The 27,475-nt window shown below is 51.0% G+C and overlaps 1 protein-coding gene across 6 annotated transcripts in view; it reads right to left on the bottom strand.

Moving 5' to 3' along the window:
• ERI3 (ERI1 exoribonuclease family member 3) overlaps positions 1–27,475 on the bottom strand; it is a 123,104-nt gene that overhangs the window by 59,177 nt on the left and 36,452 nt on the right. For all 6 annotated transcript variants that reach the window (XM_064493646.1, XM_031465615.2, XM_010982290.3 and 3 more), the window contains 2 exons: positions 25,595–25,654; positions 21,271–21,362 (listed from right to left, as the gene is read on the bottom strand). In XM_064493646.1, coding sequence (XP_064349716.1) covers positions 21,271–21,362; positions 25,595–25,654 — 152 coding nt within the window. The remainder of the gene's footprint in view (positions 1–21,270; positions 21,363–25,594; positions 25,655–27,475) is intronic.

Here is a 27,475-nt window from a genome sequence, read left to right as displayed (position 1 = left end):
ACGTGGGGCCCAGGGAGAGAATGCAGGAGAACCCAACTCTAAGGCATGCGGCTTGGCTAGCTTCATGCTACTCTCTGAGACAGATACAAATGAGAAGGCAGGGCACAGAGAGCATATTTGACAGCCAGAGCACACCAGCAGGCAGTCAATTTCATTACTGTTTTAAAATTCTCTATCTCAAGTGTCTCCCCAGCCCAGTGTGGACGGCTCCCACTGCCTCACCCCTGGTACACTGCTGGAAGGGAGCATGAATTTGGGAATGCATTTTAGATATATACCTGATGCATGGTAAGCACTCGGTATCTGTTGAGTTTGGGGTGCCTAGGAGACACTTGGCTGTGGGATGATGTCTAAGGGGCAGCTGGATACTCAGTTTTGAAGAGAGGTCTGGATGGGAGATAAAAACTGCTGAATCATTAATGTAATTTAGGTACAATTAGAACCACGAGAGTAGATAAGATCACCTGGGAAGAGCATAGAGTGAGACAAGTAGATGCCCAGGCTGAGGTCTCTCTCGTAAGCTTTGTTGAGCTAAAATGAAATCAGGCCACCCTACCAGACCACCACGACAGACAAGGAACTCACTCCTTCACACAGCAGTCAGCTCTAATTTTGGACTCCTTCAATTCTTACAACATCCTTCCTTAATACTAAATTAAAATCTATCTATTTTAACTTCCACCCAGGAGTCTGAGGTATGTCTTTAGAAAACTACAGAGAGAGGGGAGGGTCAAGAGGTAGAGTGCATGCTTAGCATGCACAAGGTCCTGGGTTCAATCCGCAACACCCTTAAAAATAAAGAAATAAATAAACCTAATTACCCCCCCCCAAAAAAACCCTAAATAAATAAAATTACTCTTAAAAAGAAAAAAGAACTGATTTTTAAAAAAAGAAAGAAAGAAACTACAGAGAGTAAGACTTCCGTCTCTTCCTTGCAGAACGCTCCTAAGATCTGAGAGCCTAAGGAACTTCTCTCAGAGCTCCCTTCTCTACATCGCATACCCTGAGCTCCTTCAAGAATTCTGCCGGAGGTGATGTACCATGAGTCAGGACTCACCCAGAGGACAGGGCTCCTGGACCTTTGTCAGGCTATCAGATAGCCAAGGTCACACACGCTCTTTGGACCCCCCCTTCACTTCCCTTGCAGTCAACCTAAACAATAAAAGCAAGCTTACCCTTCTGGGAATATTTATAACTGATTTTTGAGCTTAAAATGCAGGTCATTCGTGTCAAATGCCATAGAGTGATTAAGCAAGATAGAGCTGAGAAAAACCCAGTGAATTTGGCATCAGTGGGCTGGTGGGGCAGAAGGCAACAGGCAACACGTTGAAGACTGAGAAGAGATGAGAAAGTGGAGACCACCAGTGCAAACTCCTTTTTTAGGAAGCTTGGCAATGAGAATCCAGTTGAAATGATTGTTTCTACCCTAGAAAGTTAAAGTTTTAGGGCAGGCAGCCTGCCTCCATCACTTGTCAATGATTTGAGAGATGCTGTGGATGCCCACGTTTCAGGGCATAGTAGTGTATGATATACAGTAAGGATTTACTTTTCTAAGAACCGAGATACCTTACTAAGGGGAAGATGACTCTCAACACCCGAGTGGCACAGTGACATGAACTACAACCAGTCAATTTCCTGGAAGGGAAATTCTGGCTGAGGCCAAGATGATGAAGGGGTATCCAGGTAGGATGTCCCTGTGTGGGAATCAAGGACCAAGGATACAGGGAAATTAGGCAAGATTCTGAAAGATGAAAGGTAGCTTTAGAAGCTAGGATGTGGTTGCCTAAGAAGCAGAATGGTAATGTTTGAATATTTTCTTATTTTCTTCAATTTTTCTTTCATGTTCCTTATCTGTAGTATATGTGAAAATGCTTATTCAGATCATCTATTTTTGAAAAGTTACATTAAGGCCTATGAGTGAAGGGGGCCACCAGAAGCAGCAGAATCTGCAAAGGAGCAGGCCAGGGGACCATCCAGCAAAAGGCAAGGGTCCTGGGTCACCTATCATATGCTCCCCCAGCCGACCCCAGCACTCCCCACATCCTCCTTCCAATTCTTTTAGTTGACACAGGCCAGGAGACCTACCGGCTGTGGCTGGCCCTGGGAGAGGGAGGGGCTCCCTCTTCAGGAGGATTTCAAAGTAGGTCTCAGCTGTAGACATTTCTACCCAGGTAGGAAGGGTCTAGCTCAGTAGGATCCCGCCTATTTCTCTCAGAGGAGGACTTACACCAGAGGGGCCGCACTGAGGACAGACTGGACAGATTTTCAGGATGGAGACTCAGCTTCAGACACGGCTCAGCAGCAATCCAGACTGCTGCTGTGCCCCCGCCGGCTGAAGCAGAAGGAGTCGACACCATACTTCTCACGCGGGGCTCTAATCACTCGCAGGTATACACACTGTTTGCAGACCCACAGGCATTCAGGTTGTTGAGCCCTCCAGCCAATGGGTGGTCCTAGCCCTGTGACTTCAAGACACTAGCAGTACAGATGTAGCAGGACTCAGGCCCACCTTCACAAGAGACACAGGGCCAAAAGCCAGAACCTGACCTCCCAGGTGCCTCATGGGAAGACAACGACCCGGTTCTACGACAGAACCCTAGCCCAGCTTAGAGAGCACCAAGAGAAACCCTGTGAGGAAGGTAGGTTAGAGTAGTTGTCATCCCTTCATAAAAGAGGAAACTGACGCGCAGAGAAGAAAAAGGATCTGCTTGACCAGACAATAAGCCAAGGGCAGAACCAGAAATGGGATCTTAGTATTCTGACTACACAAGGCATCAATCGTGTAGATGCACTCAGGGTTCTTTACAGCCCCTGGGAAGGCAAGGTGTGGGGCTTAGAGAAGCAGGTAGCATAGTAGTCACCGCTCAAGGTGATACCTGGGTCCAAGGTTCTTAGGAACCTAAGGAAGGTACAAGCGGGTACATGGTTCCACCAATTTAGAAAAGAAAAGGGCAAAAGCCCCCCTGGCACAAAGGGCCTGAATGCTGTGAGTTCCTACCAGATACTGATTGATTCCAAGAAAAGAGCCATTGGCAGCGGGCCCTGGACTAGCCTGCGGGTATGAACGTGCAAGTCGGTTTATGGTGCCCAGGTCTCCATACAGCTGGAATCACTGGGTACAGGTCTCCTCAACTGCCCAAACATCATCTGGTCATGCTTATTACTGCTGCCCAATGAAATTTTATGCACCAAGTCCACAGGTGTGATTTCCCCTTCTTTATGAGGGTCGGAATGACATCACTGATGGCCAATAGAAAAGAACCAATTATGTCCAGGCCATAAAAAGGAATGGGATTTTTTTCAACCAAATCAAAACTTCCTTCAGCTTCATGAATGCAAGAGGCCCCCTTTAAGGAAGCCCCCCTCCCAGTCCTGCCCATGGGCTCTAAACTGAGGGATATGATCACTTTCCAAACACTATGGGGCCTAGGGCCAGAGAGGGGCTCCGCCTCTGGCATTTACCGCATGGCCCTGTTCTTATCACACTGGACCCCTGGGTCATCAGAACAGACTGTGAAACCCCCACCCTCTGACGCCTGACTGGATCCTTGCTGCTCCACCCAGGGGGAAGTTAGAAAAGATGGGGGTACTCCTCCAGTTCCCTTATTACTCTTGCTAAATAACAAAAAGAAAGCAGAGAAAGCCCTCTCTCGCTTGGAAAGAAGAGAACAGTGTGGGAGGAACAGCAGTGTAAGAAACAGCACTCCCCACCCCCGCAGCAAGCATACAGCACAAAGCAAGAAGACCTCTCATCCAGCCCCACCACCTGCAGCCCAGTGCTCAGGCTAGACCCAGACAGCCCTGATGGCAAACAGGTGTGATCAGCTCAGCGCCAGCCAGGACCAAGGACTAGCTCATTAAGGGAACGCTACCCTCACTAATGGGTATGGGTGGGATGAAGCCATTGTTCACAAGAGCTCAGCTTTGAAGATCAGGTGAAACAGAGCTGGGGGGCTCTGCTAGAACTGCTAGGCTTGAGTCAAGGAGGCCAGCAGCATCCACGGAGGTCTGACAAACAGATGGGCAGACACCAAGAGCCAGGACCAGCAGGTGAGCAGGCACTAGTGTGGCAAAGGTCATGGGCATTCTTCCTTCTGAGTTTCTGCAAGTCTCAGGGACAAGCCTCAATTAGAGAGATGCATGTCACTCTCAAGCCCTTAAAGGAGGAAGTCAGCCAAATCTGAGGCCATATTTGACCCCTTTCTGCCTCTCTGGAAAGGCTGTGAGACCCAGATTTTGGACTGATGTAGGCTGTCAGTCCTGGAACCCCGAAGCACATACTTCTCACCTATTTTGTCCCACCTGATACGCAGAAAAAGGGGAGGGTTGAGGTGCAGAGGTGAAGAGCAGGGAGAGAGGCTCTGTCTTCTTCAAAGTCACACTGGAGCACGGAGGCACAGAAGACCCAGCCAACCAGCCAGACGGGCGCTCCTACTGAGGGGTCACCTACGAGGGCGGTGAGGCTTGTTTCTATGAGGGTCTCCACGCTTGCTCATTCTAATATAAACCTTCCTGCAGAATGTTGTCGCTGGCTGTCCTGCATCTCAGAACCACATCTCCTAGGCTCGTCTCCAAGCCCAAGGGCTGAGCCTCAGGGCAGGTCCCTTTCCCACAGGTCCCAGTCTGGGCGTCCTCCTAGTCAGAGCTGCTCCAGTCAGCGTGATGTGACTCTGCACCCCGCTCAGGCAGGCCGCCCTGGCCAAGGCAGCACTTCGCGGGGGATGCAGCTCTTTGTCTCTCCTGTTTCCGTTCCCCCACCCAGAGGAGATAAACAGACCCCGGGTGATGAACGGCCCGCCTTTCACGATCACTTTTCCTCAAGTTGAGGAGAGTAGCTGGTGATGGATGGGCTGGAATTTGGTTATCAGGAAGGGCTGTCAGCCAGAGGTGCCTATCTCCTCCCCCACTACGCAGGGCATCATTATGCTGTGGCATCGAGGTAAAATATGAGCAAGGGGAGGGAAGGAAGAAAGAGGGGAAGGCTGGGCTTCTACATGGAGCCAATTGAGCTACAATGAGAGCAGGCACGGGGCTGGGACGTTAGTTATCTGCCCGTGACACCTTTTATCTCTGCACAAATTGGTCCTTCCGCCCCCACTGCATCCTCTTATACAAACAGAGGCAGGCACAATGTGTCACCACTGCAATCGCATAGCAATTTAACCCGAATTAGTGAGGGGGTCAAACCGGGAAATAGGGGTTTCTCATTTCAACAGGTTCCTTAGTCTCTGCTCTGAACTACCACATTGTGGGGAGGAGGGTAGAGAGAAAGCAGACTCATAATTGAATTCACTCACTTGGCCGCTGCTGATGTATAAAAAATTAATGCTCAAGCCTCGTACTTATCAAAGCTGGTCAGTTTCCATCTCACCTGTGAGATGCACATGGCAGAAGACACAGCCCAGGCGCCCCACTCAGTGTTTTCAGCCAGTGCAGGACTGGCACAAACAGGAAGAAAGAGAAAGGTGCTGCCCCATGACAGCAGCCCCTGCTATCCCTACTAGAAGCCTTTAGGATGGTGTGTAGGGTGTAGGGGAAGGAGAGGGGGTTACAAGAGGTGAGCACATTAAAGATGATCCTGGAGAGAGAGAGAGAGAGAGAGAGAGAGAGAGACAGAGACACACATACACACACACACCTGTGCTGAAACTAAGGACGCTAACAGGAGCCCTGGTGGTACTGACAAGGCTAAAAGAGCAGTGAGTGGATTCAGGGCTGTTCCCCAAATTCTTCCTCCACTGCAGACCCTGGAGTTAGAGGGGTCCTAATGGGAGGAGGGCAGGCAGAGTGCAGCACAACCCCCACCCTGCACACAGCTCTGCCGCACTAAGAGACAACTTGGTCAAGTGAGCATGTGTCCTTGGGCCAATTACATCACCTCCATGCCCTGCTCTGTGAAGGTTAAAGGAGCCAGCCACGGGAAACATTTTATAAATAAGCACTCACAGAGGGATTCTGGCTAAAAGGAGGTCGGCTGTAACTGCCTCTGGAGATGCTTGCAGACCACCTTCATTGAGAAGACAGAGCCTTGCTCAGGAAAAGGATACTGGAGACTTTTTCTGGGGATGACAGAGACAGGGAAGGCCTAGAACCACTCGATAGTTGCCAAAATGAATTCCAAGAAGCTTAGGGATGAGGCGAGGAGTTGTGGATGAAGGCACATTGGTACTCATTCTCCAAATCAAAAAGATCAGCAAATAGAAGGGAACAAAAGCCACAGCCCCAAGTTAGACACAGAATAGGAGAACTTTCTATCTCAGTTGTCACCACATATTTATGGGTATCACTGAGACCCAGGATTCTCAAGGGGTGGAGGCCCATCAAACCTGATTCCTATACTCAGGGAGCTTTCAGGACCACCTAGAAGATAACCACAGCATGAAACATAATGATCACCCCAGAAAAGACTACTGCAAAAGGGCCATTTCATTTCTGGGGATGGGAGGGCAATGTTGGGGAGCAACATTACAAAGACTCAGCGACTCAGCTTCAATCCCCTTTGCTCTAACACACACACACAGACACACACACACACACTGTCCCTCCACTCTTCCCCGCCTGCCCACAGCCCTGGGAGAATGCACTGCCGACTTCTCAGCCCACTTTGCCCCTACACTTGCCCCCATCCTCTGGGACAGCTGCAGGTTACAATTCCAACCACAGGCTTCAGAAAGATGATACACTTGCTGGAGCCTGCAAAGGGTCAGGAGAGAGTACTGTTTGAAATACCAGCATGACAGCTGGCTCCTTGTCTGTCTCTCCCGCCCCCACCCCCCTCCCCAAACTTGTCATGGTACAAGAAGTCTATAAGCAGCCCATCAGCTTTAAATATCAGTGTGCGTGAAGCAGGAGCACGAGAGCGAGGGAGCGGGAAGCAGACAGCGAGCGCCTCTGTCGCCACTGCCTGTCAGGGAACACTAATGAATTTCACCACCAGCAGCCATGCTTCAGATGGGGGTGAGGTGGGGGTGGGGAGTTTTCCGGGGAGAACTCTCGCAGTATTAAAACATCTTTTCCCAAAGCCCCGTTAATAAATGTCACTGCAGAGCCGAGAACTACATCCGCCACTAGGACTTCAAGGCAAGGGAGGGGTGGAGATGAGCCCTGAGGTCTTCCCAAACAGGAAGGGGAGTGCAAGTGCAGGGCTGCAGGGAGCCGGCTGAGCCCCCAGTTAGGAGGGTGACTACTATGGCCTATACTCATCTCCTAAAGGCATGGGGGGTGCTTGGCTGAGAGGACCAGGACAAGAAAGAAAGGCTCGGGCAGGGTGAGAGCCAGCTGTGCCTCCCAGGCCAGACTCACCCCCAGCCCACTTCCCGTCACTTCAGCCAACTCACTTCACTTGCAGTCCCCTGGGAAGGAGCTCTACGCCATCTTTCCAGGTCGAAGGGAGGTGGGTGAGGAAACTGGCACCAGTAGAGGAAGCTACTTCCCCTACAGGTGTCAGGAGCCAGAGCTTATTATTATCTCCACTTTACAGATGATGAAATGCAGGTCGAGAGTGAGAATGAGACTTTCCCAGGATCCTATGACTAGTAGGTAGTGGAGCCAGGATTCAACCCGGGTCTCTTTTCATTCTAAAGATCCTGCTCCTTCCATAATACCATGCAGCTTCTCTGAGGAAGGGCTGATCACCTGTCTCCTGTGTGTCCTCCACGGCCGGGCCCTGCCCTTCCCCTTCAGTCTCCCTCTGGTACAAATGCACCTCTGGCCTGGCCTGGGCCACAGCTGCCATGTGGCAGAGGGCTGGGCTCCAGGCCAGGGTGAACCCAGCCTGGCAGAGAAAGCCCTGGGCATGAGCCAGGCCATCACCTGGGAGTCTCACAGCTCAGAGGGCATGGCTGCAGGCACAAGCCCTCCCCTGGGTGCCCTCTGCACGGCTCTGATCAGCAGTGTCTGATTTGGCAGCGACCCACTGTGCAGGGGGCAAATGACATTTAATTTCCTCTCGGTTTCCCTATGGTACAGACGAAAGGCCATCACCTGCGTCTGGGTCTGGCAGTACAGCTGGAAGTGTTCCCAGACACACTGCTCTGGAGAGCTCCCAAACAGAAACCAGAACACAAGCAGGTGCACAGGGATGCCCCGAAGGCCAAGGAAGGCCCGTCCCCCCAGAGAAAACCAACCTCAAATCCCCACTGGCAAGCAGCCTCCAAAAGGCGCCACACATGTAGAGAGCACCTCCCCGCTCCACTGCTTCTGAGCCCACTTGCCAACTATCTCTACCCCTATTTCTCCCACCTGGAGCCTGTGTAAATGACCATGTGAAGCACCCAAGAGCCACAAACACCCTGTGGAACAGGATAACAGACACCTCCCTGGTGCTACAAATACTCCATGAAATCAAGTAATGTGTACCTTCCAGGCCTTCCCTAATGAAACAGTAACACAAGCACCTCCCAGGAGTCCCTCCCACCGCAGTTCTTCCGGGGAGAGGGCACAGTGCCCCACGTGCTGTGACTACATGTCACAGGGCTGGAGTGGCCGCCAGGACTGGCCAGAGCTCTCTTCCCCAGGTGAAACAGCAGAGGCCCCTGCAGGAAGTAGGGCCAGGGGAGGAGGGTGAGCAGGTGAAGTTTTCCAGGGCACTCTTTTCAGTGTCTCAGCTGATGAGCTACTCTTTTTGGCTGAGACGATCTGCAGCAGTTTGAATGGTCTCCAAGATACGTTACTTATCCCCCACTAGAGTCTCCACCTGGCCTATGGCCACCTTGACCCTTTGCCTGGGCTGCCTTTGTGTGGCCTACAATGCCCTCTGGAGGCTCCGCAGAGAGCATCCTGCAAGTGTTCAGGATCTAGGATGCAGTTTGACCTCTGCTTCGATACATTCAAGGACACAGCTGTTCCCCTTACCCCTGGCTGCTCTCCTCTGCCCTGACCCTGGCTCCCCTGACTCCTTCGGGTCATGTAACACTTGGCCTACACAGAGTCACACTTCTGGTGGCATTTTAAGCCATGCTTCGTGGAGGTCTACGGTTCTAGGAGGGACAGCAGGCTACTATGTGGACTGAGGGAGGAGGAGGAAGAATGGGCAGGCCCTGGCTCCAGCTTCAACCTGAACAGCTCAACTTTTATATGTTTTGTAATATTGGGCTTTCTTTAGTATTTTGTTTAAAAATAAGTTTCCTGCTAAAAAAAAAAATACTCCCCCGCCAGTCTCTCTACTGTGCCCCTCTGGGTTCTCACAGCATTTGTTTTGTATCTTCTGTGCGGTGTTCTCATGTCTACCTTACTTATCATTTAGCCTGCAATCAGTTACGCATGTCCTGATCATCTGACAGTCCCCAGAGTCCCCAGCACAGTACTTACTGGGCCCAGAGTAACTCTTAACAGGGCTAACTTTAGGCTCCTGCTGGAATATCCTTCCAAGATACACACGGTCAGCGCCTTCAATGACAGTTTCTGACAGTATTCCTTGGAAGAGAAGAGCTGCAGTGGAGGGTAACTGACATTTACAGGAAGGTCCTAGTGAAGACGTGTGGCACATGTCACTCTGAAATCACCAAATGGGGCACACCTGCTACCATCATCAATCATCTAAATCAACCTCCAGGGGACCAAAGAGACTTTTGCATCTGGCCGATCTTCGGGCAAAATGCAGCATATTCCAACAGGAAATATCACTCATTAGAAGTTTCCAAACCATGAATGTGGGACCTTGGGAACATAGGATGACACTCTCAGCCAAGTACTCAAGGGTCTGTCCCCTTGTAGAGGAGTCATTCGTCCCACAGTTCTGCTTATTGTACTGGAAATGGGTGAAGCCCCTTGGGCCATCAACCAAGCCCACTGCCGCTGCCAGGGCCTCCTTCTCCAGCCAGCTTTGGGGAGATGGCAGAAGGGGATGTAGGAGAGTGTGTTCCTCCCCGCTAAAGCCACTTGTTAATAGGCCCTAGATTCCCTTATCCCCTGGGAAAAGAAGGTAGCAATGAGCCCTCTCCCTCCCTCTCCACCCCCCATCCGACATATGCCTCCCAGCAGGGCCAGGGAGGAGAGCCATTAGTGTGTGCCTCAGCAGACAATGGGGAGGAGAAGTCTCCAGAGCAAAGGACAACTGCAGCAATTAGAATGCAGGGAGGTTCAGAAGCTATTTAACTGGGTGACCCTGAGGTCGCTGCATCTGACTCCCATCCCTGGATAAATATTGTATGAGAGGGGAGGGGGGAAGCGAGGGAGCCATCGGAGTGCTGCCCCTCCTTCTGCTCCTTTCCCCACCCCAACTGGCTGCCTCCAGCCACACACACCGAGAACATTATTTACAGCCCTGACAGTCAGAGCAATCACTCTGCTAACCAAGAGGGAATGGACTAAGTCGACTTACCAAAAATTGACTATGGCAATTGAAGAAGCAGCCAGGGCTGTGGGGGAAGGGAGCTGAGACAACACTGAGATGCAAGGCTTTCCCCACATTCTGGGTCCAGCTGGCACAAATACTCTCTATCACCCCAAAACCACCGGCAGAAGCTGGTCCCAATTGGCAGAGAGCAAATCAAAAATGGAGCATCGTGCTGCCTTTTGGGGGCCCGGTAATGGAAAAACTCCTGTACCTCATCACTACCCAGGTGTTCCTGAGCAAAGACAGGAATCCTAGCCACCTGCCTAGAGGAAGCAGGACTGGCCACGTGCCACTTATTCAGCGGGTCCTTAGCTGACCTAGTGGGACAAGGCCGCGAGCAGGAAAGTCAGACAGAGCAGTCAGGGGTCAGGGTGGGGGAAGAAGAGGAGAGCATCTGAGTGCAGGCTGCGCCTCAACCCCCACGTGCCACTCCTCCAGTCCTGCTCTAATGCACCCTGACATGCCTCTGAAGACAGAGAGCTGTTTGCAGTCAGCACCGTGATTTGTTAGTAATTATTTCCATGGTGTCACATTGCTGTCACTCTGTTAACAAAGAGACAGGCTGCCTCGGGCTGCCTGCAAGAAAGAATCGCAGAGAAAAAGGCCTGTCAGGCTCCCGGGATTCTCTGGGCTGGCTGGCTTTCTTCCCCAAACCAACATCCTTGCAGGCTTTGGAAGAAACAGTTTTACAGAACTATCAAGTCTGAGTCGTGTCACCCTTTAGCCAGGGACACTGAGAATTGATCCCACCCGTTCATAGGCACCCTTCCCAAAGCCCAACAGAGCAAAGTCCCCAGAATCCACAGATCATGCAGGCACAGGCCACGATGCCAGCTACAGCCTTCAGTCCCCTGGCCTTCACCCTCCAAGACCCCTGCTTCCTGACTCTTCTTCCTCACTGGTGTGTTCACAGCCTCTCATGTGCTCTTAAAAGCCTGACAATAGAAACAGCCACCCTCACCCCGGCACGGATGGTGATTAGGGAGAATAGGACGGCTGGGCATCTTCCCTCTTTTACTCTGCCAACCACAGTTCAGGACTGAAGCTGCTCAGGTGCCAACACCCCCAGAGCACCCAGGTGCCTGAGCACCTGTGAGGATCCTCACCGAGCTGCCTGGATCAGGACAGCATCCGCACCAGGAGAGCTGGTGGTCTGCTATAGCACAATCTAAAGTCTCCATTACCCTGGCTGGGAATTAGAGGACAGATTGGCAAGTGCTGACAAAACAGAGGTCACTCACCTTACAAGCATGAAAAGTTGGCGATTAATTCTCTCCTCTCACAGAGAGAATCAGACTCCTGGATAGTGGAAGGAAGCACCAATCTTGAGAAACCCTTTCACTGCCAAGCAGCAGCAGCAGCAGCAGCAGCAGCAGCAGAAAAGGGAGACAAAAGCTCACAAAAGCCCTAGAGAGGCCCTGTCAACGTAGCAAGGGTTGCAGTCACCCAGTTCCTGCAGAATCCCATGGGACAGAGGAGCCTGGACAAGACTAAAGATTCTTCTGGTATCAGGGTCCAAAAGACAGAGGACAGTGCTGACTGCATGCACTAAAATGTAAACCCTATGAAGGCAGGATGTTTTGGAAATTTTCTCTTTGTTCACTGCTAAATCCTCGATTCCTAGAACAGTGTAAGACATATAATGGGTATTCAATAAACATCTTCTGAAAGAACAAATCAATGGGCCCCTAGGGCTCCAAGGCCACTTCCACAGGCCAGGGGGCCAGCCTCTCTCTATCATAGGAGTTCAGAAAAGAGGGAGGCCAGTGCAGATTCCACACGAGACACAAGACCACATGTCCAAGGGACTGGAATTAGGCTGTAAAGGATGAGGGAGATTAGGACAAGGTGATAGGCCAAGGGAGATGCTCTTATCAGATTGAACAGTCATGTACTCACTCGACAAACATGTACTAAAGGACTAAAGAAGGTAGTCCAACAAAAGGAGAAGAGAGAAACTGCATTACAGTATTACAATAGAATCCCACCCAGCAATAAAAAGACTAAACTACCAATACACGGAACATGGATGACTCTCGTATGTTATGTTGAACAAAGGAAGTCAGACTCAAAGAGTACATCTTTTATGATTCCAGTCATATGAAAGTCAAGACTAGGCAAACAAACCAAAAGGAATAGAAGTCAGAGTAGTGGTTACCTGGCAGCGTTTCGGGGGGTGGGGGTGGGCATGACTGACTGGGAAGGGACACAAGGGAACTTTCTGGGATGATGGAAAAGATTCTTTATCCTGATCTGGGCGGTGATTACACAGGTGTATTCCAGTATAAAAATACATTGAGCTGTCCACGTTTGTATGTGTATGTTGTATGCACCCTACTGTATCTATTCCATATCTCCATTTCTAAAAAGATTCAAAAAAAAAAAAGTTGGGTCTCAAGAGTCAGAGTGTTTAAACAAAAAAAAACCCCACAAAACCATCTCACCCAAAGGAAAATATTGCCCAGGATCAACAGTGGCTCTTTCTCCCTGGAGTTCAGGACACAAGCCCTCCAGCCTTCACTCCCTATTTGCCAGAGGACAGAGGGGCCCAAACAAATGGCCAAGGCCTGGGAAACTCCAAAAATGTTCAAAGCACAAAGGAGTACAGCCCAAGTCTTTGGCCAAGGAGGCCAGGTGCAGCCTCTAGTCCAAACCCCATGAGCTCCAGGGAAGCGGAGAGGGCACACACGGGTGAGCATGCCCCGCCGGTTCTCAGGCCCTCTGAAGCAGCCTGTCATTCTCCCACAGAGCGCAGAACCTGACTTCCAGGGACCGCCCAGAAGAGCCACAGACACAGAACTAACTTGTCTTCCTGACAAGCCAGGCAGAGACTGGCTGCACCACCAACTCTGGGCGATGGTAAAGCTCTGAGTGGCCACAGCCCCTCCTGCTAGCAAAGAGGAGGTGGCAAGACCCTCCTGGATGGTCAAGAGACACTCCATGTATCAGACTGGGAACCAGAAACTAGGCAGCCACGCTTGCCTCAGGACCAATTAAGCAGTAAAGAGCTGTCTAGTCAGTAGCTCCGCAGCAGGCAACGCATGAGGCTCCCACCACCATGAATGTCTCAAAGCCTGATCAGTTACATTAATATTCCTACCTTTTATCAGGGTTTTAACAGAGCAAAACTCCCATTCTAGGGATTCATATAATTGCTAAAGTGCTTTAGACCCTCTGAAACCTTCGCGGGGCGGGTGAGGCGATGAGGTTCCATCTGCCAGGGAGGGGCCGTGCTTGTAGACCCGACAACAGAGCTTCTCCCCTAGTGCCCCTTCAGGCCCACAGTCCTTCCGGGGCAGACCAACTTCCCCAAACTCGGGCTCGGAGGGACAGGCGCAGGCCGAGATGCCCGCTGACCTGCATCGCCAGCACCACATGGAGAAGAGTTGGAAGGGAGCACAGGTGGGGAACCAGGACCTGCTCTTGCCCTGTGGCCTGCACAGAGGAAATGGATTATCCCTGGCCTAGCTCATCGGCGTTTCCTGCTAGGTCTACACCCAGGACCAGTGCAGGAGGGGGCTCTCATGTGTCTGTGAGTAGGCTGGCCCCTCTGTGAGCTCCCAGGTGGAGGCGGGGCACCCCTCGCTCCTCCAGCCTAGGAACTCTCGGCCCAAGGAGCTGTCAGGCTAACGAGGCTACCCCACCACCACTCCATCTGAGCGTGGCAGGCGGCACCGCACGACTGGCTTCAGGTGGCTCTTCTTTAATTAATGGCATCCCAGGCTCTGCAGGGAGCTTCACCCCACAATGAATGGCCCTCTCTCATTAGAGGCAGGCCTGCCATGATGTATTCAGGGTGAGGGCCAGGATTCATTTCCCTGTCTGTGGGTTGGAGATGGGAGGGAGGGGAGAGGCAGCAGGGAGAGATTTATATCGAGTGACTTGGATTAGCTGCTGCTGAAACATGACCCCATCAACACAAGCTGCCTTCTTGGGGCTAACCCGGTGCACCTCTGCTGACGAGAGGGCTCTAGGGAAGCTGAAGGGAGGGCAGAAGGTCTGGTTCTTGTCCTCCCTGGGCTTAGCTGCAGCTCCAAGGCCCAGAATTCCTACACAACCTCCAAAACCCCCTCCCCACCTCACCCACACACACTCTGTGTGCCCTGGGAGCCTGGCCTGACTCTGAGCTGCTCTTGCCTGTTAACAGCCTCTTTAGGGCCAGGAAGCTGAACCACTGGCCTTACAGCTAGCTATAGGACCGAGGACCTGACTATGGCAGTGAGCTGGCTCTCCTGCTTTCTGTAGGAAATATGCTCACTCCCTACCTCAGAGGAGTCCACAACATGGTAATGCCCCAGGCCTGCTCTGTGAGCAGGACCCAAATATGTTCTGCCACTGGGCATCTCAGCCCTCAGGCCAGCCAGCACTAGGGGAAAGGCAGGCATCAATCTGACACGAGCACATGCTGTCAGCCATCACCTCACTGTGGTGGTCCACTAGGCAGAACCCCACCTCCGGGGGGGAGATCCTGAGCGGTACTACTCTCCTCCCCTGGCACCACCTCACAGGGATCCTGAGACTGAGCTGGGGTCTGGGGCCTTCTCAAAAAGGAAACCATGTACTTCAGTAGTCCCTGTTTCCAATATACTTCTCAAAGACCTAGAAAGAAGGCCACCCTGCACTCTGCCAGCCACATGAGCGGTTTTAAGGCCAGGAGCTGGGTAGGTTCAGGCTGGCAGCAAATAGCACACAGGCTTACAAACACCCCCTGCAAATCCCACTAAACTTGACGTTCAGTTTTGCTTGTGCTTGGGAGAAAATCCTACTTCACAGCCTGTCCTCTTTCCATCCTCAGCCCTCTTAGAACGCCCAGTTTACTAAGAGAGCTGGAGAGTGGGCCCTCACCTGCCTCTGCCAGCCAATCAGAAAGTTGCTTTGCAGGCCTGCTGTGTCCCTAGGAGGCCAGGGCAGAATGCCTATCATCTGTCCACACCCGCTCCATGTCACCCACACCCCTCCTGGCCCTCGTGGTGGAGCATTCATATACCTTTCCTTCCCTACTCAAAAAGAGATGTAGCTCAGTTCCGCTTTGCTAAGCCCTATTTGGCAATGTGTCTAAACACATGCAAACTTAATTAGTTCAGGAGGGGAGCCCAAGCGCTTGCAGTGACAGATAAAAGTATCAGGAAATGAGACAAGTCAGGACTGCCAGGGAGTTCTTACTCAAGCCCCTTCCCCCAGCAGGCTGCTAATCAAAGGTGATACAGCTCAGTGCTGGGACCAGCTGGCAAATCCACGGACAAGGGACAAGGTTCTCATGAGTTTAGTGACATGATTATATGCCCCACGTGCTTCCAAACACACTACAGGATAGAAGTGTCCAAAGTGATATTGGCAGTGGTTTCCTTAAAACAGAGCATTCATTCATCTGTAGCTCAGCAAAGAGGCTCTCAGACAGCCCCAAATCATCCCCTGCCATACCTCCTGGCCAACCACGCCCTCACATCAGAATGAACCTAACAGTCCAGACCTCCACCAATACCAGACCAGGTACCAGAAGCCAAGAGTATCAGAGAACATCTCGAGGTTCGGACACACAATGCAAACAAAGGAGAGGAGGAAGGGCATTCCCACCAGACCACAAAGCCACAGGACACAAAGGCAGACAGAAATAGGTGGTCAGACAGCAGAGTGGTTAAACACATGGCTTCTAGAGTCAGAATGCCTATGTTCACACCCCTGCCACAAACTGGCTGCTTGCCCTTGACAAATTACCAGCCTCTCTGGGCCCCACTTTCCTCATGTCTTTTTTTTTAAAGGTTATAAAAAGAATTAATTTCATAAGATTAGGGTAGGGATTCAATGAAATAATGTGTGTGTAAACAGCATAGCAGGACTCCTGGAATATAGTAAGTGCTCAGTAAACGCTGGCTAGCTTTATTATCTGATGTAAACTTTCCAGAGCACTTCGAGCCCTCAGTCCTGGAGGCGCAAATCTCTCAGAGAAAGCCCTTCATACTGTGCCTAGGACCAAACTCCTCCTCCCTGGCACAGGCCCATGCACCACCTCACCCAGCACCCACCAGAGAGGGCCCGATACCCAGTGCTGGCAGGGGGAAATCCAGGAGCCTCCTGGCACTAGCAGTACTGTCCTCTAACCCCTCACACTCAGGCTGGAGGGCCTGAGATTTCTTCTTCTGTTCCATTCTCCCTGAATCTACCCACTATCGACCCTCTGTCATTCTTCCTGTGCAGGGATTCCACAGGCCCACTCCATGACTTAATTGTCATTTATTCAACATATATTTGTTGAACAACTGCTACATGTCAAGCATTGTCCTAGGGTTATAATGGTGCCCACAATCTAGTGACAGAGACAGACAAGTTGAGGCAGCTACAATACAATTTTATGCATAAATAAGTACATGTGCTCCAGGAACAAACAGGGAAGACACCTAGAGAAAGATGTTAAGAGGGCTTCTTAGGAACTGGCCAGGTGGAGCATCTGGTTGGAGTGGGGGCTGAATACATAGAGAGTGTTGGAAGATGAGGCTGGAGAATAAACACGAGCTTTGAAAGCTTCAATAAACAGTGTGACTCTGCCTTGAGGCCAAGGGGAGCTTGAAGGGTGTTAAGTGGGTGACATAATCTGCTACAATTAGAAGAATGCAATAGAAGAAGCAAGACAATCAGAGAAGCCAGCCAGAAGACTTTCATAGTAATCCAAGAATACGGTGACCAGAACGAGGGCAGTGGTAGTAAGTTTGGAAAGAAGGCAATGACTCTGAGAAAACTTTAGGAGAAAGGATCAACAGGATTTGGCAATTAATTGTTTGTGGCCAGAGGGAGGAACCAAAGATGATTCTCAGGTTTCTGACAGAACTACTGAGTAGATGGTCCTAGTCATTATTCGAAAGAATGCTGGAGAACTAGGTGTTGAGAGAAAAATAACACTTGAGCTTTAAGGATCTGTGGATACCTAGGTAAGATACAGAATAGGAGCTGGATATGAAGGCTTGGAGTTCAGATGACAGATGGAGAAAAAGATGAGAAGATAGCACACAGAGAATAGTTGAAGCTGGGGCAATAGATGAGATCACTGGGAAGTGTGAGTATGTAGAAAAAAAGAAAAGACAGCTAGGAGAGAGATCAAAGAAATACCAAAGTTTAAGCAGCACCAAATTTAAGAAAAAAGTAAGGAAAGAAGCATTTGCAAAAAGGAATGTGAAGGGAAAGTCAGAGAAATGGAGATACAAGAAGAGTAGAGATGCACAGTGTTTCAAGAAGGATGAAGTGGTCAGCTCTGCTGAATGATGCCTAGAGGGCCCAGCCTGACTCCCGGCAAGCATGTCACTGGCTCACCCTTCCAGCCTTCATCCACACTCACCATGGGCTAGTCCCTGCCCCACAGTACTACCCCAGGCATGTGGTTCCATCACCATGGGACTGCACCCCAGGTGACAGCAGTCTCTGCTCTTCAACAGTCTTGGCTGTGTGGCCCTCTGTAGTTCCCACTGAGTGCATGCCCCCAAAACAAGCAGTGAGTAGGGTGATCTGAGCAAGTATCTTTTGATCTCCAGGCGTTCTGGTCCACAGCTGCACAGCACCAGCAGAGAGGTGTGGTATGCACACCTCGTGAGAAAAGCAAGGAAAACACTCAAGTCAAATAGCAGCCCGGCATTCACTCGTTCAGCCTCCAACGGCAGGAAGACTGAGGTTGAGCTAGATGGGATGTCCTCTCAACAGACTCTGAGCGGGCCCCTGGACCCTGCTCCACCACTGAAGGGTCCGATTACCCTGATCCTCTCCAAAGGGCGTCTTCCCAGATTGCACCAGGGACCAGGTCCACCCTCCTATCAGCTCTTCCTTACCTCTTAGCTTAGCCCAGCCCAGCCTACCCTCGTCTTCCCAATCTGCCTCTCTTCTCAGACCCACAGGCCACTGGGAAAGCCTCTGGTATAGTTTCTCAGCCACCTGTGCTATTCAGCCAGTAAACCCAGGTCTTCTTCAAGCTACAAGCAGAAATCTGAGATCCTCAAGGACAACACCTAGTGCAGGTGTCACTCCTCACTCTGCACCCGCCCTACCCTCCCACCACGCCAAAGATGGGATCCCTTAACAGAGACAATACAGAAAGCAGAGAGGAGAGAAAATTGGTGACAGAACACTAAACTCCATGAGGAGCTTCAAGAAATACCAGGTAAGGCAAAGGAAAGGTAGGTTAGGTAGGGAAGGCAAAGCCAGAGGTGTTATATCTTAAACAAGTTTAGAAAGAAAATTAAATTCACACCCACTAAATTAAAACCCACCTTAGCAGGCTCTGTGACAACAGCATCAAAGCTCACATAAACCTGGGTATCAACCCATTCCAGCTGACAAAAGATGGACACAAAATGACTTTGTCAGGATGGGAGCAGATTTCTTTTCTCCAGTGGGATTTCCATTGCCACTTCAGTCCCCATCTCTCAGTGCCTCCCTAATCAGGCCCCTTCCAACAGAAGTGCTGTGAAGCTGGCTGGAGGGAGAAGGGGGCTGAGAGAGAGGGGAAGGACAGCACGGAGAAACTAGAGTGGGGAATGAAAATATTTGCGGGATTCCTTGGACTTAGTTAAATCTGAAAATGGATGTCAAAATAAGAAGCAAGACACACACTAACAAGTTGTGGGTGTCAATTTAACACCACCCTTGTCAGGCTCATCAGCAGGCTTTACTGGGCGCACGAGAAGGTGACGGTTCTGACGAGAGGTTCCAGGAACGCCGGTAAGCTGTGCACTGTCACGCAGCACTACTTAGGTTTCCTCTCTGGCTGTTTTTTATTTTGTTACACATTTAATTAAGAGCCTTCCCAGCAGTTATGCGGAGTCCTGCTTCGAAAAGGCAGCCACACGGCTCCCCTCCCCCCAGTCCTGCCACCTGGCCTCTGCCTCCTCCCTGCTCACTCATTTTCAGAGCTGCACTGGCCTTCCCAATCCAGACCCCAACCAGCCACCAAAGCCTGCCGGAATTATCTCTTTTGGAAGCTATGTGGCCTTAAGAATCCAATTCTGTCTAGCTCTCAGTCTACCCATTTGAGCCTCAGTTTTTCACTTTGTTTTGTTGTAATTTTTTCATCTATAAAAGGGAGATACCATCTTCTACCAGAGAAGGCAGTTAGGCTGACTGAGTGAGATACAGGATGTGCTCATTAAAATTTGATTTCTTCTTATATATGCTTTGATTACCCAACCCTGACACCCCATTTAATTACATCAGTTCTTGTGAACATGCAAAGCAGTCGCCTGAGTCACCAAAATCTGTCCAGGGCCCACCATGCCAAGGCCTGAACTGGTGCTGCAGGCCAGCACAGGCCAGATGCAAAGAAGCCGGCACCCTCTGAAACCCCATGTCCTTCTCATGGAGAAACCAACTCCAAGCTTGGGAAGCCCAGCGAGGTAGTCCCCAACATCACACAGAAGAAAGTTTTCATATACGCATATAGTACACACCATTCAGTTATCACAGAAGGCTGTTTGGGACATGAACACACCAAAGAGAAAACCAGTGGGAGAGTGGAAATCTCAGAAGGCTAAATGGAGAAACTGGGTCTCTGGCCTGGGCCACAGAGAGCCCAGGACCCTGGTGTCAGCCTGAACCCTGCCCCACCCCGGATAGCATCTCCCATGCTGGAGCTCAATGGAAGTCCCTTCCCTGCTTCAAGTGCTCAAAGCTGACCAGGATGCTGTAAACAAGAGCGACAGCCTTCCTCCTCACCTTCTCCTTGGAAGCCTCCCCTGATTCAGTTTTGCCTCCAGGCCCAGTCCCCGTAATTTCCTTGACAATGAACATCATCCAGAAGCACGCTGTGCCCAGCCCACACCTAAGGGGTGGGACGATGAGGTGAGCAGGGGTCTGTGTGATCCGGGCTCATTCTTCCTCTCGCCCCACCTAGAGGGTTGGTGTCCAAGAGCAGGCTGGACAGCCACCTGGGTGCATAACTTCACCTCAACGCCCAGCATCCAGAAAGCATAAAAACAGCCTTGGTGAGAAAATAATGCCTGAATTGATAGGCAATGTCATTTGAGAGCCACGACTCCCCACCCCCACCAAACCCCACCCTATGCTCAAAAGCTCGCACACACACGCAGAATGCTTGCTACTGCCTTCAGTCACAAAGAACACAGAGGTATCGATTCTATCAATCCTCAGCAAACAGTGCCCCCACCTCCTCCACCCCACTGCAGTTCCCCGGGGACTCTCTGAAGCCAGGTATCCATGAGGATAGACAAGAGGCAGAAGTGTCAACCCAGCAAAGGAACAAGTTCTGTCTTCTATAACCAGGGCAAGATCAGGAGACAAAGGAGGAAACGCAGTGGGGACAAAGGAGGAAAGAGGAAGCTGGTGATTTGGGCAGCTTCCTACAAGCAGCTCTCTCTCATCCCCTCACCCTCTCTGTGGGATCATCAGAGCCTTGTATCCCACATAAGAGCATAGTATAGTACAATGGTTAAGAGAATGGACCCTGGAGCCAGGCTGCCTAGGTTTGAATCCTGTCTCTGTGTATTCTTGGGCCAGTTATTTGACCTCTCTGTGCCTTAACTGCTTCACCTATAAAAAAAAAGGACCAACAAGAGTACCTACAGTTATTAAATGAGTTACTATTTCTAAAGCATTTAGAATAGTAAATACTATGCATCTGGTTTGGGGAAAAAAAAAAAATCAAAGACCCTCCTGTAACTCCTTCCTGTCAGGGCAATAACGTACCCCTAGGACAGGAAGGGCTGGCCTGGCAAAGGCAGGAAGGCGACAGCAGTACTGGTAGGGTCCTGGGCCTGTCCACTCCCAGTTTCAGAGGCAGAAGGCAGGGCTCCCATCCCTCGTCTTGCCCTGCCAGCCCCAAAGATCCAGAGACTCCCTGATCCAGCTGCCCTGTAGGCTTGGACATTTGAGCCTGTGAAAGGCAAAACCTGACCCCGCAGTCCAGGCCTGGCCAGCAAAGGAGTCCTTCTCATACTCACATGACTTTTAAGTCCCAGTCTCCACAGGTGACAAAAATTGACTTGACGTTTGGATCTAAGAGGCCTTCCTTCGCCATCCACTCATCGACCCTCTGAAAAGTACACAACAAGAACAGATGAGATTTTCCTTTTTTTCCCCCTAAGTCTGTGAAGAGCCACAACAGAGAAACGCGGATAAGCTGCTTGTAATCAGGGCAGGAGAAAATTGTAATCTTATCCAGCCATGGCTCCACTCTGGGCTCTCAGCCTTGGCTCAGAACTATGGAGGCACTTGCAGGACGATCCCTGCAGGCAGATCCCGCAAGCCCAAGTGTTGTGGGGTGGGCACCACTCCTCCACTGCCTAGCAGCCCACCCTGGACAGGATAAGGACAGATCCCAGTAAGTCAGTCCAAATACTGATCCTCAAACAGAGGCGCAACCTGGCATAGACACAGGCTGTTCTGGGCCATGAGAACAGGCTGGAAGGAGGTGCCAGCAGGAACTCCAATCCACAGGTTCATTCCCTCATTTACTCATTCCACCCTCCCACCAAGTGTCCATTTACCAGATTTATGAATTTGGTTATTTCCAAAATGAAGGTGAAGTTAATTTTCACCATGAGTTTAGCAGCAGAGGCTCCTGTGCTGGGTTGAAGCCCCATCTTGACCACTGGGCTAGCATTGCTGGCTCCAGTTGCTACAAGCTCATAAACTGGCCCCAGACTTTGTATGTCTCCTCTCCTGGTTGGGGATTCAAATCCAGCAGAATCTTTCAAAGGTTGAGCTCAGTTCCTAGGCAGGGAAAGAAACTGCTCCTAAACATACTTTAGTCTTTCTTTCCCTTCATCCCTTTGATGCGCTTTTATTATTTGCACTCACACTCAAAGTACAAATACTAAAATCAGTATATAATGAGACAATTATCATAAAGAATTCATGAAGCATTGCCTATTTTTCAGAAGATCTCAGGCATGGGGCGAGAGTGCAGCAGATCACACCACTGTTCCGCTCACACAGGAGGATTATTTTTAAAGGCTGTATCGCATAGTCATTAGAAACATGGGATTGAAAGTCAGACACATCTGGGTTCTAACCTTGGCTCTTCTACATCCTGGTGGTGTCACTGAAGGGAAGTCATTTAAAAGTCATTTAACCCCTCTGAACTTCAGTTTCCTTCATCTATAAAATGAGGTAAGATGACTAACCTTACAGGGTTGTTTTGAGAATTATATGTGATAATGTATTAAGTGCCTACCTAAAAATAGAGAGTAGGCTGGGAAGGGAAGAAAGACAGATCATCATAATACAATCTGATAGAGGCAGCAATGGAGAAATACCCAGAATGCTATCAGGCTGAGGAGGCAGAGGTCTGCCCTACCTTTCACAGGGAAAGGGGTCAGAAAGGCTTCATAAAGAAGATGACTGAACTAAGGGCTTGGTGGTTGCATTTGCTTGACAGGGTGGAACACAGGAGAGGATTCTCCAGGCAAGGGCACAGGGCACACACATTTTGTATTTGAGAAGCAACTGTCAGTTTAATGTCTGCCTTCCCCACCAGACTATCAGCACCATGAAGGCATCTGTCTTATTTGCTGTCAATCTCTAATCCAGCACAGTGTCTTCTCAACAGATATTAGCCAACTGACTGACATGTGAATAGGGAGCAATGTGACTGAAGTCCTCAGTAAATTAAAGGAGGGACAGGAACTGAGGCTGGGGGACTAGGTTGGGCCACCGTAAAGGGTCTTGTGTGCCCAGCAGGGAATGAGAGCACATGGTAATCCTGGGCTCCCTGGACATTTCAGATTCTGGAGGGCTGGCCCATGATGAAGCAGTCCTGGAGTAGGGCCAAGAATCCCATCTAGGCCATGGCTACAGCAGCCCTGCCTCCTGGAACATCAGGGCTACTCCCCAGTGCCAGACCCTGCAGACCCTCTTTACAGCTTGTACACCAAAGAATCCTCCTCAGCCCGAGGGCCTCCCCGTCAACTAACTTCTGAACCTTCCACTGTTGAATGGTTTGTCTCCCCAGCCACTCTGGACCAAGCCCTTGCACAGATATACATGTACACACATGCACTTGTGTATCCTTTTCCCAAGGCCCTCCTGAAGGAAATAAGGCAGTCTTTCCATAAGAAAAGAGGTCAGGCAAACCTGGAGCTCCCTAAGTCAGCTAATCTCCCTCCAGCTCACTGGCCTTATATCCCCAAGGAAAGTACCCCACCTGCTAGGGGGCTTCCCAATGCCCCAACTCCTGAACAGTGGTTCTGGAAAAGAGAGCAGGACAGGACAGGACTGTCAGGAGGCAACGCCCAGCAAGACCAGGCCTGCACCATGAGAAGCACCTACTGCTTACTGGGGTCCTTAGAAGCTTAGGGCTGAGGCCATTCACTCATGCAGCTTCTACTATGAGCCTATCCAAGGAAGTGATACATTTGGAATCAGGCTGGTCATTTTCCTTCCCTTCTCTGTTTTAATGGATAAAGGGTTGGAGGGACCACCAAGACAACCCCCAATCAGCTAGGCCAGCCCTCCCAGCTATTGAAGGTCCAAAGGAGGCCAGCCTGAGCCCCACCTAGAACTAATGCATCAGGCGAACATCTAGCTGGTTATCTGCTTAGGGCCTTGGTTAGTACAAAAACTAGCTCTTTAGCTCTATAACCAGCTCGGGGCTAATGGAACAGAGCAGGGCCCGGCTTGGTCTCCTTGTCCTACCATAGACTCCCCATCCAAGCCAATGCCAGGAATCTTCCCTCTTCACCTACAAAGTGTGCTGAAGTGGCAGAAAGTAGCTTCCAGGTGAGACTCAGAATAATCCTCTGAGCATCCTGCTCCAGGGTGGCCTGGAGTCAGCAAGAGGAAGCCTCTTAAAGACCAATCTCCCCCTCAACTGGCACCATTGAGGAGAAAACCCTATAACTTCCACCGCCCTGGTTTGGTGCTGGCCCAGAATAAGCATCTTCCTCCCAGGATCCCAGCCAGAGGCACTGCAGGGAAGAGCTGCCTAGCCTCTGGCCTCACTCAGGGGCCAGGCTCTGGCCAGGGAGACTGACTGGGAGACAGGGAAGGAAGGGTCCCTTCTTTCTCCCTGAGTCTGGTCTTAGAGAGAGCATTCCAGGCTGAGGAGTATCCTTAGTCATCGGGGTGACTCTCCCCATTGAAAAAGAGGGTCAGTGGGGCTGGGAGCCACCTAAGAGCTCATCTCATCTGCTCCAACCCCTACCCAGAGCCTGACAGGCCACCAGGGAGCCAAAACCTGTCTCTCCGGCCCTGTCTCCATCCTGAGGAGCCCCAGGAAATTCAGTCTGCATTTCTCTCCCCTACGAGACAGGCCTGCTTGCTCAAGAAAGAGATCTTCCTCCCTCTCCCGCCACCACTCTTCCTCTAGGCTGACTCCACCAATGCAGGTGTGCTTGGCCATCCTCTGAGACGCTCTGCTTGCTCCTGGGCTTTGACAGGGGCTGAATTCTGGATTTACTGGTCTTAACAATAAATAAAGCGCCTAACAAAATCCACAGGCTCTTTCTCTTCTCCGCTCCCCGCTGGAGAGAAGGGAGTGGGAGGGGGACCTTCTCCCTCTCTGAAAACCCCAGGCCAGAGAAGGGTGGGAGAAGAGCTGAGGCCAAGCACTGCTTCCTTATTCCCTCAGGCTGGAGCACGAGAAGCAGCATCTTAACCTTTTCCAGCTCCCTGAGGAGAACATCCCAGAAGTGTGGTCTCTGCCAAGGGTTCTAAAGCCTTTAATTTGATTTCCCTCACACAGGCAATTGTTATAATTATTCTGATTAGGAATCATTACCCAGTGCAGCCTCTGCACCCCTGACAGGCACAATGCATCCGGCGGCAAGCAGCAGTGGGGCAGCCGGGCCCAGCCGCACCTCCTGGAGGAGCTGACAGCAAACAAAAGCCATTGATGGGGAGTTCTGGGTGAGTTAATGAAGTGCTCACATGCCACAGGAAGCCAACACTAAAGCTAAACAAAAACACCTCCAGTCCCCGAGGCTGGGCCCGCTGTGCCGCAGCTCGGCTCCCCTACTCCCAGCCTGCCCAGCACGGGCTTCCCAAGCCAGCCGGCCGGCACAGGGCCATGGGCCAGGAGCGGGCGGGGCCTCCCCGACTCCTGGCGGCACTCGGACATCTTGTCAGTAACCCTGATGGGAACAGCTGGAGATGACAGATCAATGGTTCAATACTCTCAACAGCATGTCACTGATGTGACAGCAAATGTTATTCTAATCAAGCCATAATCATAGTCAAATTACACAGCTACATTCTTAGGAAGGGAGGGAGAGGAAGGCAGCAGGAAGGGGTCAGAGGTCAGGAATTAAAGGTCACTCCACCTACCTCCAGCACTTGCTGCAGGCTTGGCTGACCATCCACCATGGCTTGAATAATCCCGGTGAGCTGAAAGGAAGGAAGGAGAGTCAATGAGTGGAAAACCAGGGCACAGGGTTTCAAAGCTGGACTGGATCCTCTCCTTTCCATTTTTCTCCTTCTACTGTGAAAGACTCTGATCTGCACAGCTGTGGGCTCTGAGCCTGACAGAAGCCTTGGGAATCAAGTCCCAGGACACAGTGTGACTTTCTGCACAACTTCCACCCTGGGACGGGGGTCACGCCTACACATTGACCGTGGGGTGTGTCTCATTCCTGTTTCAGCTTCTGTTCTGTAGAAAATTTGATTGCACATGTCTTTGGTATTCAATGGACTCAGTAAGTCCCCACAAATCATAGTCTGAAGTAAATTCACCTCCAAGCTTCCCAGCAGTTCCTACAGAACTTGGGGGTGCCCACATGGGACAGGCACACTGGGTTCCAAGCCCACCTCTTCCCAGCACTTCCCCCTCTAACACCAGTGAAGAGAGGGACCAGGGGGTGGGGGGTGGGGTTCCTGCAGGCATCCACCCTTCACCCTGTTGACCTGGGCCCTGCACACCTGCTAGCCAGGCAGGAAACAGGAACCCTTAGCAGACAAGACTACAGATCTCGTCAGACCTAGGTTCAAACAAGTTTGCTGCCTGGCTTTGTTCTGAAGTGAGAATACCCCTCAAGTCCAGACAGGCTGCCTCCAGGCTCTGCAGCAGCAGGCCCCCGCATGGACCTGCACCCGGTTAGAAGTCACTGCAGTCAGTGTGCCCCTGGCCACTTTCACACGGAGAAGTATCTCAGGCCTGCTGGGAAACTTTTTTTTTTTAAGTGTGGGGGGTGGGGATTAAACTCCAATTAAACTATAATTACATTTAATGAATACCAAATACCCAACTCACAGGAACCGCTGGCTCTAAGAGGGAAGGTTATTTTCTCATAGTGACTTACATGGAATGGTAATACACACCTTTTAGGGAAGAAATTTTCATTTTAAGAACGCTGAGTTCCTCTAGGTGGGTTTCTGTAGTTCATCAAGTCATTATTAGGTGGTATTTTAAGGAAGTGTAAGGACACAGCCACTCTATTTTATATTCCAGAAACTGTTTTTATATTAATCTGTATTTTAATTGGGTAACAGCTGCTGCCTACAGACTTCCCATGGTCTAAAAGGAAAATAAATTAGAAAGATTAACTACACTGTTGTTTCGCAAGGCTTTAACCCACAGCATGCCCACCCGGCTGGCACCTCCACACCCTTTCCTGGGAGACCAAAGAACTGCCCAGCAGAGGGAGGGCCTGAGCCAAAAAGAAGAAAAGGTGGTCCCCTGAGGGCCGCGGGGTGGGGATGGGGAAGAGCCCCAGGGCTGCGGCTTTCATCTTGGAGTGCTAGGACTCCTCCTCCTATTTAGTTAACAACTACTCCTGGAGAGGCTGCAGTGTGCTGGGCCCCATTCTAGGAACCAGGGATCCAGCAGTGAGGAGGAGCAAGGAAATCCTGCCCTCCTGGAATCTGCATTCTTCTTGGTGGCCCAGTCCTGTCCTGGCCGAGCCCAGCCAGCACCCAGAGCCTGTCAGCCTTCCAGAGCCACACAGCGAGCAGGCAGAGCCTTGCGTTCTGTCACAGGCAGGGGCCAGAGTCTGGAGTAGGCCTGTTGCCAACTCTAGGTCCAATAGCCAGATGACTGGCTGGCATCCATGCACCCACCACTGCCCTTTCTTGCCCAGCTTCTCTCCTGCTCAGTTCTTCCAGGGCCGAATCACATCCCCAAGCCTGGAGCTGGGCCTTTGGGTCAGATCTATCCTGGAGAAGAGGGCCCACAGCCACTCTTCTTGGAAAGCTCCAGGGTCTGTGTGCACT

Source organism: Camelus dromedarius, chromosome 14, assembly GCF_036321535.1.
Source record: "Camelus dromedarius isolate mCamDro1 chromosome 14, mCamDro1.pat, whole genome shotgun sequence".
Classification (NCBI taxonomy): Eukaryota; Metazoa; Chordata; class Mammalia; order Artiodactyla; family Camelidae; genus Camelus; species Camelus dromedarius.
Note: the sequence above shows the minus strand (reverse complement) of the source record. Positions and strands in the feature narration are given on the sequence as shown.